General features: G+C 38.0%; 1 protein-coding gene across 1 annotated transcript in view; it reads right to left on the bottom strand.

Moving 5' to 3' along the window:
• Positions 1-233: 233 nt before the first annotated feature.
• Positions 234-13,438, bottom strand: part of LOC122551934 (lactase-phlorizin hydrolase-like) — a 34,403-nt gene continuing 21,198 nt past the window's right edge. The window contains exons 9-14 of the mRNA XM_043694506.1: positions 10,478-10,680; positions 9,460-9,569; positions 8,455-8,589; positions 5,885-6,108; positions 2,491-2,721; positions 234-562 (exon numbers count right to left, since the gene is read on the bottom strand). Coding sequence (XP_043550441.1) covers positions 309-562; positions 2,491-2,721; positions 5,885-6,108; positions 8,455-8,589; positions 9,460-9,569; positions 10,478-10,680 — 1,157 coding nt within the window. The 3' untranslated portion in view covers positions 234-308. The remainder of the gene's footprint in view (positions 563-2,490; positions 2,722-5,884; positions 6,109-8,454; positions 8,590-9,459; positions 9,570-10,477; positions 10,681-13,438) is intronic.

Genomic DNA, 13,438 nt, shown 5'->3' on the forward strand with positions numbered 1-13,438 from the left:
AATAATCATCCTTTTATTATCCATATTTATAGTAATTGGAAAGTGTTCAAAGAAAATTAAAATAAAACATTGTTTAGTAGCCCTATGAATTTTCTACAGTGCTTCTCCTGAACACACCAGGATTATCCTGAAAGTTTGGCAATCTGCATGTTGATCACAGTAATAACATACAAAACCAATAAGTTGAAGGTAATTGGAAATTCAAATAACTTGAAATTCATCTGTCTGGAATTTGAGGGTTTTCCCAGTGTCCTAAGACGTTTTAGCGTTTCCTCCCACAACTCCTTCCTTCAATAATAATTCTAACTTCAAAAGTTAGTGTTCTGATTTATTGCTAATTCATTTGTGTCTGAAGTTGATTTAATTACATTTGCTTTTCTTTTCCAAATGTTATATGAAAAGAGAGCCAACAAAACAACAGCAACTAGTAAAATGGCAAACAAAGTATACAAAGCACTTGTGGCATTCACACTAGACATCTGTAATCCCAGAAAATGAACCCTTCCAATGTTTATTGGTGTGGTTGTTGACATGGTTGATGGTAGGGTTTTCATGGTGGTAGCTGGAAAATCAAACCGATATTTAGTGAAAAAATATTCCATAGGTTGATACTTATTCATCAATACCAAAAATATTGCATTTCCCTACTCACAATCATTTACAATGAAAAAGAAAAAAAACTCTAATTTGAAATTTAGTTGGTGAGAGGGATGGGTTAATTTTCCAAATCACCTGCTGTAATTTTGGTGGAAATCTCAGAAATGGCATAATCGGTTGTTCATATCATCTCTCTGTGGTTCCTACAGTTGTTCCATTTTTTTGTTCTCTGGGAATAATACCCTGATGGATAGCCTCTCCCAGTTTCAGAACTGCAGCTTTTAATTCACTTGAGGTAATCAGTGTGATCATATAATTCCAATTGAATTTATAAGCCTCATCACAAGCAGGTAGTGTGATACTGGCTTGCTGCATGTGCTTGTTTGATTCTGAAGCTTTCATGAAACATAGGATATATGTATAAAATCCAAAATAACTGTGGGTGCTGGATATCCTATAACAAAAAGAGAAAATTCTGGAAAAGCTCAACAGGTCTGGCAGTATCTGTGGAGAGTATTCAAAGTTAACATTTCTGAGAAAGGGTCACTAAACCTGAAACATCAATTCTGATTTCTCTCCACAGATGCTGCAAGACCTGCTGAGCTTTTCCAGAAATTTCTCTTTTTGTTATAGAATATACACTGGTAATATTATCATGTGATCAGTGAAGTGGAAATATTAATTGGAAAATCACAAAGAGAATGTAAATTGTATCTGCAACTGTTAAGCTCATGAACTAGAACATAAGTGAAATTATCTAATTGAAAATAATATGTGACCTAGCACCAGAAAAATAAACCTGATTTGCTATATATTCATAAACCTTCAACTGATTCACTCAATTGGCTTGAGTGAATCTTGTCCTATGCTCCTTGAATAAGTTTTAATGCTATAAGTACACCTGGACACAGTGTAATCCTGTAATAAATAATGGATACAATGAAGATTAAGACAAGCTTAACTAATTGATCATGCAAAATGTTTGTCATCTGGTGGAGTTGGTCCCTAAAATCAGAGAGCTGTTCCACTGACTCATCAAGCAACAGCCTGGTATTGTACTCAGAATCAAATCTGTCAGTCGATATTCCATCATTGAATGGACACATCTGACCGAATCAAATCTGTCAGTCGATATTCCACCATTGAATGGACACATCTGACATAATATTATGGAAGTAACCAATATCCTCTCCATGCCTGACATGAGCATATTTACTGCTTCACCATCATGGGACAAAATCCTAGAATGTTCTACATTTTGAATATGGCAATAAGTTGACGTCATAGCTTCCCATGATTTTTACTGAATGGGCGAGCAAGTCAAGGTGCAATATTGCCTACCCTGCTCCTATATTTTAGATTCATGTCAGAATAGTATAATCACAAGGACTATATCAGCATAATGACAAGGCTCACTGCCTTTAGAGAAAGCCAAAGGAAAACAAGAAACGTATCCTTGCCGACATCAGCCAGATTAACGGGTGACATCTGTGTTCATTAAAATGAATGATTACGGTGTTGAAGATTAACTGTCTCTATTTGTCTCATTGAATGGTGAAACGGGCTTGTGGGGTTGAATGGCTATGCCTATGCCTATGTTCTTATGTAATTTAGGTACCACCTGGTACAGTTCATGGCTCCAGCCAACAGATTTTCCAGGAATATGTACTCAGTTCTAACCTCAGCAGAGCAACTTCTACTTTACAATAAACATGAGTAAAACATTTCAGTTGGTGTGATTCCTGTACCTGTACTATAAAATAACCCTTAGAACAAAGTGGCTAGCTGATGACGAAAAATACAAAGATAGGCTAAGAAATGTATTTGGTCAAAATATTTAATTAAAATATGATCTTAAAATATTAAGATCTATACTCAGTTTTATTCATTTACCTTCTACTTGAAGACACTCATGAGGTCCTAAAGCAGGATCAGGAAAGCCATTACAACGAATAATTGTAGAATAATATTTACTCGAAGCTTTAGGAATACGAGGTAAAGAAGGGTCGGAATAATTGACATAAAATAAGCCAAATCTGTCTGCATATCCCATAGCCCATTCAAAGTTATCCATCAGTGACCATGCTGTGTAGCCACGGATGTCAATTCCGTCGAGTTTAATAGCTGTATGCATATACAGGAAAAAAAAAGTCTGAATTTTATCACATTATAATTGAACAAATTATTTTTAAAAAGACACAACAAATGCCACCAAAGCTTCTAACTACAGGCTATTAAATGGGACATGGAATGTAGACTGATATTTTATACTCAAACCAAGGAAGATGCAGGGATGGGCGTAAATGTCTGACTGATTCTGCTGTGAGCTCAGTACAGGTTGAGCATTGCAAATACAAATCTTGACCAACTTGCCTTGTTGACAGCTGCTCAAAGGCAGGTCGAGGGAATGGGTTTAGAGAGAATTAAGAGGGCATGGTGGTAGGCTGAGAGAAGGGGTTGGAATAATTGCTGTGACCCGATGTTCCTTCTGGTTCCACAGTAAGCCTTAAGAAAAGATTTTTAAAACTTGACCTTTATCTGGTTGTAGCCGAAGAGAAGTTTGAAACAGGCAATCAGGCCAAGTGGCAGCTTTCCTCATGATCAAACTTCTTCAAAAAAGGATGTAACAATAAGCCCAACAACTACATACAGTTTAACCTCAGTGTGGGGAAGGTTTTAGAAACTGCAGTATGATACAAAATTAAATGCCATTTGGACAATTGTGGGTTTATTACTGGAAAGTCAGCATGGATTTGCTAAGGACAAATTATGATTACCCCAACTTGCTTAAGTTTTTAGATGAAGTAGCAGAGAAAGTTAGTGAGGTTGACATTGTGAATGGAATGTGTGACATTTGATAAAATCTGTGATTTTGAGGAACGTTGGAGCTCATGGAATAAAAGGAACAGTAACAAACATGGATGCATAATTGGCTGAGTGTAAGGAAACAAAGAATATTGGTGGTGAGCTCATGAGTATTACCTCCCAGTATTAAACATGTATAAAATCTGATTCAGCCTCAGTTGCAGCATTTAAAAGACATCTGGATGGGTATATGAATAGGAAGGGTTTGGAGGGGTGTGGGCCAAGTGCTGGTAGGTGGGATTGGATTGGGTTGGGATATCTGGTCGGCATAGCCGAGTTGGACCGAAAGGTCTGTTTCCGTACTGTACATCTCTATGACTCTTTCGGTAACTGTGTCCAAGTCTGGGCAACATACTTTAGAAAGAATGTGAAAATTACAGAGAGATGAATTAAAAGAGCAAACAGTCACATGTAGAAGTTAGTATTGAGGTCTGTGGAATAGAAGGTTGGGAAGAGACTTTGCAGAGGTAATCAAAATAACAAGGCATCACAGTAAATAGGGAGACACTGTTCCTGTTGGTTGCATAATTAAGAACTACAGGACATTAATGCAAAAAGTAGTGACAGCAACATGAGGAAAACCTTTTCCATGCTGCCCCTAGTTAGAATCTAGAATGCACCTCCTGTCAGTATGGTGGAGATTGATTTCAAAAGGAACTGAATCACTATCACCATCACCTTCTCAAGGTCAAATTAGGATGGGACACAAATATTGCCCAGCCAGCAAACAGCATGTCCCCTGAAAGGATAAATCAAAATTTAAAAAGGCAAAAAAGTTGCAGTGCAACATGGAAAGGTATGTCAATGGGTCCTTCAAGAGGCCAAAAAGATTCAGTGGGCTGAATCTGTGCTGCAACCATTCTATGATTTTGGGTGAGAAAACAAAATATCTGCACATGAAGAGTTTCAGATGCAGAATTTGCTAAAAAAAAATAAAGCTGAGCAATAGAGTTTTTAAGTTCTCTTTACAAGACTGGAAACTAGTTTTCTTCTCAGTTTGCATCCTCTAGAAGTTCATATCATGAATTGTTGATGAGGGTGTTCCAATGGATGAATGAAATTTAATGGCTTGATAGCATTTGTCTGACCCTTTTTATAATGTTAATTAATTGATAACACAGTTAGGCAGCATTGTAGATAGCATGGATTGATAGCATAAAGTTGCAAAGGGATATTCATAGACTAAGTGAATGGACAAAACTGTGGCAGATGTAATTCACTGTAAGCAAGTGAGAGATTATCCATTTTGGACTCAGAAACGATAGATCAGGGTACATTCTGCATGGCATTAAAATAAATACAGTGGATGTTCAAAGAGACTTTGGCATTCAGGCACATAGATCTTTAAAATGTCACGAACAAGTGCAGAAAATTATCAAAAAAGCTAATGGCATGGTGGCCTTTATATCTTGAGAACTGGAATATAAGGATTAGGACGTTATGCTGCAGTTACACAAAACCCTAGTTAGACCTCAGGAAGGATATATTGGACTTGGATGGGATACAATGTAGCTTTATAAGAATGATACCTTAGCTTCAGGAATTAAATTATGAGGAGTGATTATACAAATTAGGTTTGTTTTCTCTCAAAGTTATAAGATTGAGGAGTGATCTGTTCAACACCTTCAAGATATTAACAGGAAAAGACAGGGTAGATAAAGATAAACTACTCCCACTGGTTGAAGATTCTAGAACTAGGGGGCATAGTCTGAGAATTAGGGCCAGACTGTTCAGGAAAGATGTTAGAAAATGAAAAATGCCACAAAGGATGGTAGAAGTTTGAAACTCTCATTCACAAATAGCAGTGGATGCAGGAACAGGTGTTCATTTTAAATCTGAGATAGATAAATTTCCATTAAGCAAAGATATTAAAGGATATGGGCTAAAGGCAGGTAAGTGGAGCTAAATTGCAGACCAGTCATGTCCTTATTGAATGGTGGAACAGGCTGGAGGGGCTGAATTGCCTCCACCTGTCCCCAGCTCCAATGTTCCTAATTAAGTTTTCATCAAATTGACTACAGCTATCACAGTTGGAATGCTATGCCATTAGTGTGGGTTGGTTTTAAATCTCAGTTTCTATTTTTAAATATGATATTTGAACTTATTGTATCAACAAGTTGTCTTTTTAAGAGATAAAGAGATGACATGTAACAGTATCCAGATTTTGTCCCTGTAACAAAAATAAACACATTTACCCTGAAAATTATGTTATATTTTTCACTGGTTTGCCCATTTCTGGTTGTAATGGCTATAAAAGAAACAGCACAACCGAGAGAAACCAGCAGTCCCTGTGTTGTAAAATATTTACAATGGTAAATGATTGGGTTGATATATAAAAAAGATCATTTTCCTTTAGTTGCCACATGTAAGGAGTCCACAAAATTAAAGGACAAGTAAAAATGATAGTCACAATGTACTCTACCTTTTAAAACCTCATTTATATAACTTCTATGATAATTGATCCTCCAGGTATCATTGAGTCCTTTGTCACCATGCTCTGAAACTCCATTTTCTGTTAGATAAATAGGAGGGTTGTTGAACTCTTTCTTAATCCAGTTAAGAATTCTCCTAAAACCCCACGGAGTAACTTTCAGCCAGAACGATCCAGAGCTCAGCCAGCTGCGGTCTACTGTGGTCCCTGTTCCTCTAGAAATAAAGAATGAATCACTCAACAGACAGCTGTCCTGAGTTTTGTTGGAATTGAAGAATCTTCCACAGGATTTTCTACTATATTTATAATCAGAGTGCTGAAGATTTAATAAGCCTCAGTTTTAACTTTTTCATCCAGCATTAACATGTTGGAGTCACTTTGTGGGCCTGGCTTCATTTAAATAGTAACAGCAAGATACAGGCATCAAAGAGGTGTCATGATGAAGCTTGACGAAAGTGGATACTGCAGATGCTGGAGATTAGAGTCAAGATTAGAATGGTGCTGGAAAAACACAGCAGGTCAGGCAGCATCCGAGGAACAGGAAAATTGACGTTTCGGGCAGGAGCCCTCCATTCCTGATGAAGGGCTCCTGCCTGAAATATTGATTTTCCTGCTCCTCGAATGCTGCCTGATCTGCTGTGCATTTCCAGTACCACTCTAATCTAGACTCATGATGAAGCTTGCCTGCTTCAGCCTCAGCAATTATCAGTGAGTCTAATGGGCAGTGGGATAGCTACAAGCTCAGTACAGAGAGCTATCACAAATACTGATGGTGGATATGGAACACACAAAAATTATTTCAAATTTAGCCTTTCATATATTCTTTGGCTGTATTGAAGTAAAGCAAGTTTCAAGCAGTCTATCCTAAAATTGCGCTCAAGAATTCTGTCTACATTAGAATTGCATCTTAAAAGGGCCCACTGCCTGAAACATTTTGACCACCTTTTAGATGGTGTTTCTGACAGTGACAGGATTGCTGCAGTTGCTAATAGAGCTAATTGTCTACCAGCTGTGTTTTGAGGTTGCAATTGCCCCATTAATCGTGATTCTAGTAAATTGAAATTGAACCACAATTTTCATAAATATTCCTGTATTGTATACTGAACAAAATCTATAAGAAATACTGCCATTCTTTTGCAAATGAAGCACGCTATTAATCATCGTTTATATTGTTAATTAAGAATTTCCACCAGTCACCCACTACAGTTACAGCAGCAAACTAATCGAATCCTAATCTAAAATGTTGGTGCAATGCTACACCCAATGGATTAGTAGATTTAATTTGATCATATACATTTATGCAGTGCTTTTAATCTGAAGAATATCCTGGTTCTGAAATAGGAATGGGCGAAGTTAAGAGTCAAGCCACCATGAGAATTAGGAGTGGTCAGTGACCAAAGGCTCAATCATAAGAGAGGCTATTTGGAGTTTTGAAAAATAAAAAAAAAAATGAAACACCTGGGAAGTTTGGGAAGAGCATTCCAAAAAATAATTCCAAGGTTGGATGTTGTGACATCAATACAGGTGAAGAGACCCGAAGGGAAAGGATACACAAAGGGCTAGAGTCTGGTAAATATAGTATTGAGGAAAATAAGATGGGAACAGGCTGTAGAAATAGGGTTGGCAAAGTCTGTAGTGGGCTTTAAAAATAAGTAGGTAAATCTCTAATGTGTTGGTGATAGGGAGGAAATTGAATACATGAAGCCCAAAATGACAACAAGATTATGGCTAGTTTGGTTGAAGCTAAGACCTAAGCTTGGCAAGAATGGAATTAGTAACAAGTGAGTGGAGTTTATGATGCCACTGCAGACATTGTTGGTGTTCTTTCTGTAGCACTGTAGGATGTCATGGTTCATTAAGAACTTGATGTTAGACAAACAGTCTGATATGCAAGACAGAAGTAGTTAAAATGTACGGCCATCAGCATACATTTGACAACCAGTGTGATGTGTGATGAAGTGCAGATAAATTGTGGATAAAGAGGAGCATAGAGTCAGAGATGTACAGCATGGAAACAGAACGTTTAGTCCAACCCATCCATGCCGACCAGATAACCCAACCTAATCTAGTCCCACCTGCCCATATCCCTCCAAACCCTTCCTATTCATATACCCATCCAAATGCCTCTTAAATGTTGCAATTGTACCAGCCTCCACCACTTCCTCTGGCAGCTCATTCCATACACGTACCACCCTCTATGTGAAAAGGTTGAGCCTTAGATCTCTTTTATATCTTTCCCCTTTCACCCTAAACCTATGCCCTCTAGTTCTGGACTCCCTGACTCCAGGGAAAAGACTTTGCCTATTTACCCTATCCAGACAGACAACAATAGATTATGTGGGTCATAGGGGTTAAATTGTGGGGTCAATAGAAGAAGACATTGCTAAAGATGTCTTAGAAAGATTTGGATATGACAGATGGAACCATATAAGGAAAATTCAATGGAGCTGGACGGCAGAGGATAGGAATTGGGGTGGAGAATGTTACGTTTTGTAAATCTCAATTGTCTGACCAACATTCAAGTTTGATAAATTTACCATTTTCTTTATTAAAACTCTTACCTGTCAGCATCATACATTGGGATAACATTTCCTAAATTGGCATTAAATGCCAAGACTGTGGTATAGTGATTGAATCCCATAAAGTCGTATGTTCCCTTAATTCTCTGTTTTTCAGATTCAGTGAATTCAGGGAGTCTGAAAAGATGATAGTAATAATAGTCAAATAAATACTCAGTGGCATTGTTTCGCAGGCTAAACTATTTTATTGGTATTTTTATTTGAGGTTGAATGCAAGATTTTGCAGAGAAGACACAGTTGGACAGAAATATATTCACAACTATCTTAGCAAATGCTAACATTTAGTTTATGGACAAAGGAGAAACATGTATGTGTCACAAAATTCTCCCCGTGTCTGTGTGGGCTTCCTCTGGTGCTCCGGTTTCCTCCCACAGTCCAAAGATGTGCAGGTTAGGTGAATTGGCCATACTAAATTGCCCATAGTGTTAGGTGATGGGGTAAATATAGGGGAATGGGTCTGGGTGGGTTGTGCTTTGGTGGGTCGGTGTGGACTTGTTAGGCCGAAGGGCCGGTTTCCACACTGTAAATAATCTATCTAATCTAAGTAATCTCTGTCTCAACCAACCCTAAGGGATAATAGTTCTTGTATTTTTATTATATTGATCATTTTAATTTCAGTAGCTTTGGTAGTTCATTGCTGCTTTGATATGTTTTGTGAAATATTGGGTAGATCTTCCACTGTGGGTGCCCAGAAGATGACAAACAGATGGCACCCAAAATGCACTGTTTCTGAGTGGAAGTGGATAGTTAATCTATTATGGATATTATGAAAGGCTAAGAATACATATGCTCACTGCATTTAAATGGAAATGTCAATGTATTTCCAAGTTCCTAGAGCTCAAAAACAGGCCACTCAGCTCAATAAGTCCGTAACAACACTTTGTGTTTACTCTTCTGGCTAATAGACAAATCAAAGTCATTTGCTGTAATCTAGATGTGCCCAACTTCTTTAAATGTTTCAGTCATTAGAAGGTTTATATTTCTTACCGAGATTTCAGTAAACCTTGAGCCATACTCTTCTCTCTTACACGTGCTTTCATCACTTCATTGTAGTCACCATTTTTGAAAATTGGATAGGCAAACCAACCACCATAAAACTAATTGGACAAAAAATATAAAATTACATGTCAACTATGTCCTAACGTTATTGCGTTTCTTCCAGTGTTATGCAATTCATATCAAAAGAAATTAAGTCACTAATTTACAAATGGAAAATGGGAAATATTACTGTCCAATGTTTAAGTAACTGTACAATGTGCTTTTATTATATAGGCAGTGCCCAATTTCTTCAAAATCATTTAATGTGTCCTATTTTATATTAAAGTGTTGTATAAAAGTGAATAGAACACTCTGGTATGGTCACCTAAGTGGATCAATTGGCATCCGGGTGGACAGATTAAGAAGTTACATAGTTAATTACCTTCTTTCCAGGTTCCAGATGTTCAATACAGGATGTCACACTTTCTGGACAGTTAACTGACAAGGATCTCACTTTCCAATGTCCAAATAAAATCTAGGGACAGTGCATATGTAATGGTTCTTTTCCCTGGGTGGGGGAGTGCAGAACTAGAGGGCATAGGTTTAAGGTGAGAGGGAAAGATATAGAAGAGAACTACAAGGCAACTTTTTCACACACAGGGTGGTACGTGTATGGAATGAGCTGCAAGAGGAAGTGATGGAGACTAGTACAATTGCAACATTTAAAAGGCATCTGGATGAGTATATGAATAGGAAGGGTTTGGAGGGATATGGGCCGGGTGCTAGCAAGGGGGACTACTTTGGGTTGGAATATCTGGTCGGTATGGATGAGTTGGACTGAAGGGTCTGTTTCCATGCTGTACATCCCTATGACTCTCTATGACCATAAGATCTAACTCATTCTTCACACACACCCTCCAAAGCACGTCACTTAACAACAGTCAGGAACAGAAAGGGTTTATTTACATTCCTCCTTTTTTAATGGAGTCCAACTTATTAACGAAATAAGATATAAATCACTTCTTACCATCAAATGCCTTTTTGCAGCATCTATATCTTCCTGTTTATATGGGTTCCTTGGCTCAACCCAGTCAGAGTTGATAGTGATGGAAATTAGTCCTCCCTGTTGTGGTCTATAAGTTTCATTGTACAAGTGCCAAACTTCAGCATGGGCTTTGATTAGATTGTGACCAACAATATAAGGTGCACTGCCTAATCTTGTGCCAATACCTTAAAATACACAAAATGGTTCATTAATTAAAAAAATTATACTGTTTTAGAATAAAACAGAGTGGGGTAGTCAGAATTACAGTGATTAACTATATGATGAATCAATAACACTTCCACATTAATTATTTTAATTTTTATCAGGATAGTAATTAAGGCTGTTAATAAAACCACTGACAGAAAATAAAAATAAAATAAAGATGTTAGAAGTCTGAAACAAAAATTAATGTTTCCTCACAGTATTGGAAATTATTGGGATCAAATATATTTAGCTTGCTCATGGGAAAAAACATGTGGGATTGGCCTGCAATAATAGTTTTACACTAGCCAGGTTTACTCTGTATTGAACTCAATGAACATTAGCATTGTGTAGTGTGTAAGATTCCATCCAATCCCATGAGATGCCCACCTGAAGGGCTAAAATTGATGTTATTCTGTGATGTATGTAATGACAGTGTAGCAGCATAAAAAGAAACCATTCATGCCTGCACCAGTTTGTTAAATGAGTACCATTACCTAGTGCCTCCCACCTGCCTTTTCCCCATACCATTGAACCTGGTTCCTATTCAAGTAATTATCCAATGTCCTCTTGAATGTCCCAATTGAGCCTGTTTCCATCACACTTGCAAGCACTGCTTTCCAGACCAGAACCACTTGTTACATGAAAAAGCTTTCAATCAGATTACAGTAGTGATTGTAAATGAGGTCAGCCAGCTGGATCTCATAGAATATGAGTTCCCTATTTTGGGCTGTTAACCTGGTCCAGTCAAGAAGACCTCACTGACGTAAAGGGATCATGGAGCCCTGAATGCCTGACTCAGTGACAGGCAGTGCTATTGTGAAAGGCTGCGCATTTGTACATAAAAGTGATTGGTGATGGGATGCTGGCTTCTGAAGAGTTACTTCAATTGCATTTGCTTATTTTGCAAACCACTTCAAATCTGTGCCCTCTCCTTGTATCTCATACCAATGGGAACAGTCTCTTGCTATCTACTTTATTCAGACCTTCCATGAGCCTCAGGGATCAGTGTTGGAACCACAATTATTAACAGTTTATATAGATGATTTGGAGTTGAAGACCACTTGCAGTGTGTCACAATTTGCAGATGACACTAAGATGAGTGGTAGACTGAAGTATACACTGGATTGTCAAACTTTGTGGATGGACATAGATAGTTTAACTTACTGGACAAACGTCTGGCAGATGGAGTACAATGTTAATAAGTGTGAAGTCACCCATTTTGGTGGGAGTAACAGTAAAAAGAATTATTATTTGAATGGTAAAAAATTGCAGCATGCAACAGGGCAGAGGGACCTGGGAGTCCTTGTGCATGAATCACAGAAGGTTGGTTTGCAGGTACAACAATTAAAAAGGCAAATGGAGTTTTGTCCTCCATTGCTAAAGGGATTGAATTTAAAAGCAAGGAGGTTATGTTACAGCTGTATCAGGTCCTGGTGAGGCCACACCTGGAGTATGGCATGCACTTTTGGTCTCCTAACTTAAGAAAGGATGTACTGGCAGTAGAGGAGATGAAGAGGACGTTCACTGGATTGATTCTGAAGTTGAGGGGGTTGGCTTATGAGGAAAGACTGAGTAGACTGGAATTGCATTCACTAGCATTTAGAAGAATATGGAGGGTTCTTATAGAAACATATAAAATTATGAAGGGAACAGATAAGATAGAAGTAGAGAGGATGTTTCTGCTGGCAGGTGAAACTAGGACAAGAGGGCATAGCCTCAAAATTAAGGGGAGCAGATTTAGGACTGAATTGAGAAGGAATTCTTCATTCAGAGAGTTGTGATCTGTGGAATTCCCTGCCCAGTGAAATAGTTGAGGCTTTCTCAGTTAATGTATTTAAAGCTAAAACAGTAAAGGAATTAAGGGTTATGATGAGAGGGCAGGTAAGTGGAGCTGAGGTCGTGAAAAGATCAGCCATGATTGTATTGCATGAGAGTGGAGTCACAGGGCCTCCTCCTGGTTCTTATAATCTTATGTTCTTATAAAGACTGCTATCAGAATTTTGTTGGTTGTTCTGAGTCCTACTGGCCATCTATTTTCCCAGGAAGATTCTATGTAAATTACAAAACATTTGGCTGGGTGACATGGATGTTTGAATCAGATGGTTATGGATTTGAGGGCATTCTTTTTATTCAAACCCATGTAGTACATCAAGATTTTACCTTCTCCAGATAATATCCTTGATTATTCAACAGTGACAGAACCACAGGTTATGCTGTGAATTTCTAAAAGGGCAGAGAAGGAGGCCCTAAATCTACCTGAGTTGGAATCCTGCACACGAGGCACTATTCTGAATCACATGATGGACAACTGAGCTAACTAGCTCCATCTATATACCTTATCATATCGAACAGACTCTGTTATTGAATTGACATATGTAGCCTAAACTTTACAATATTCTCATTTCTAATATATAACCATAATCCCTATATGAATTATTCAATCAGATGTTTGACTTTTTTGTTTGGCCACAGGTTTACATATGTGAGCCTGAATGATCCAGCAAAATTGTTGGATTTCACCATTCTATTAGCTTGAGGTCAATAAAATAGAACAAAGGACAAAGAAAATTTACAGCCCAGGAACAGGCCCTTCGGCCCTCCAAGCCTGTGCCAATCCAAATCCACTGTCTAAACCTATTGCCCAATTCCTAAGCATCTGTATCCCTCTGCTCCCCACCTACTCATAAGACCATAAGACATAGGAGTGGAAGTAAGGCCATTCGGCCCATCGAGTCCACT

This window comes from Chiloscyllium plagiosum, chromosome 7 (assembly GCF_004010195.1).
Source record: "Chiloscyllium plagiosum isolate BGI_BamShark_2017 chromosome 7, ASM401019v2, whole genome shotgun sequence".
NCBI lineage: Eukaryota > Metazoa > Chordata > Chondrichthyes > Orectolobiformes > Hemiscylliidae > Chiloscyllium > Chiloscyllium plagiosum.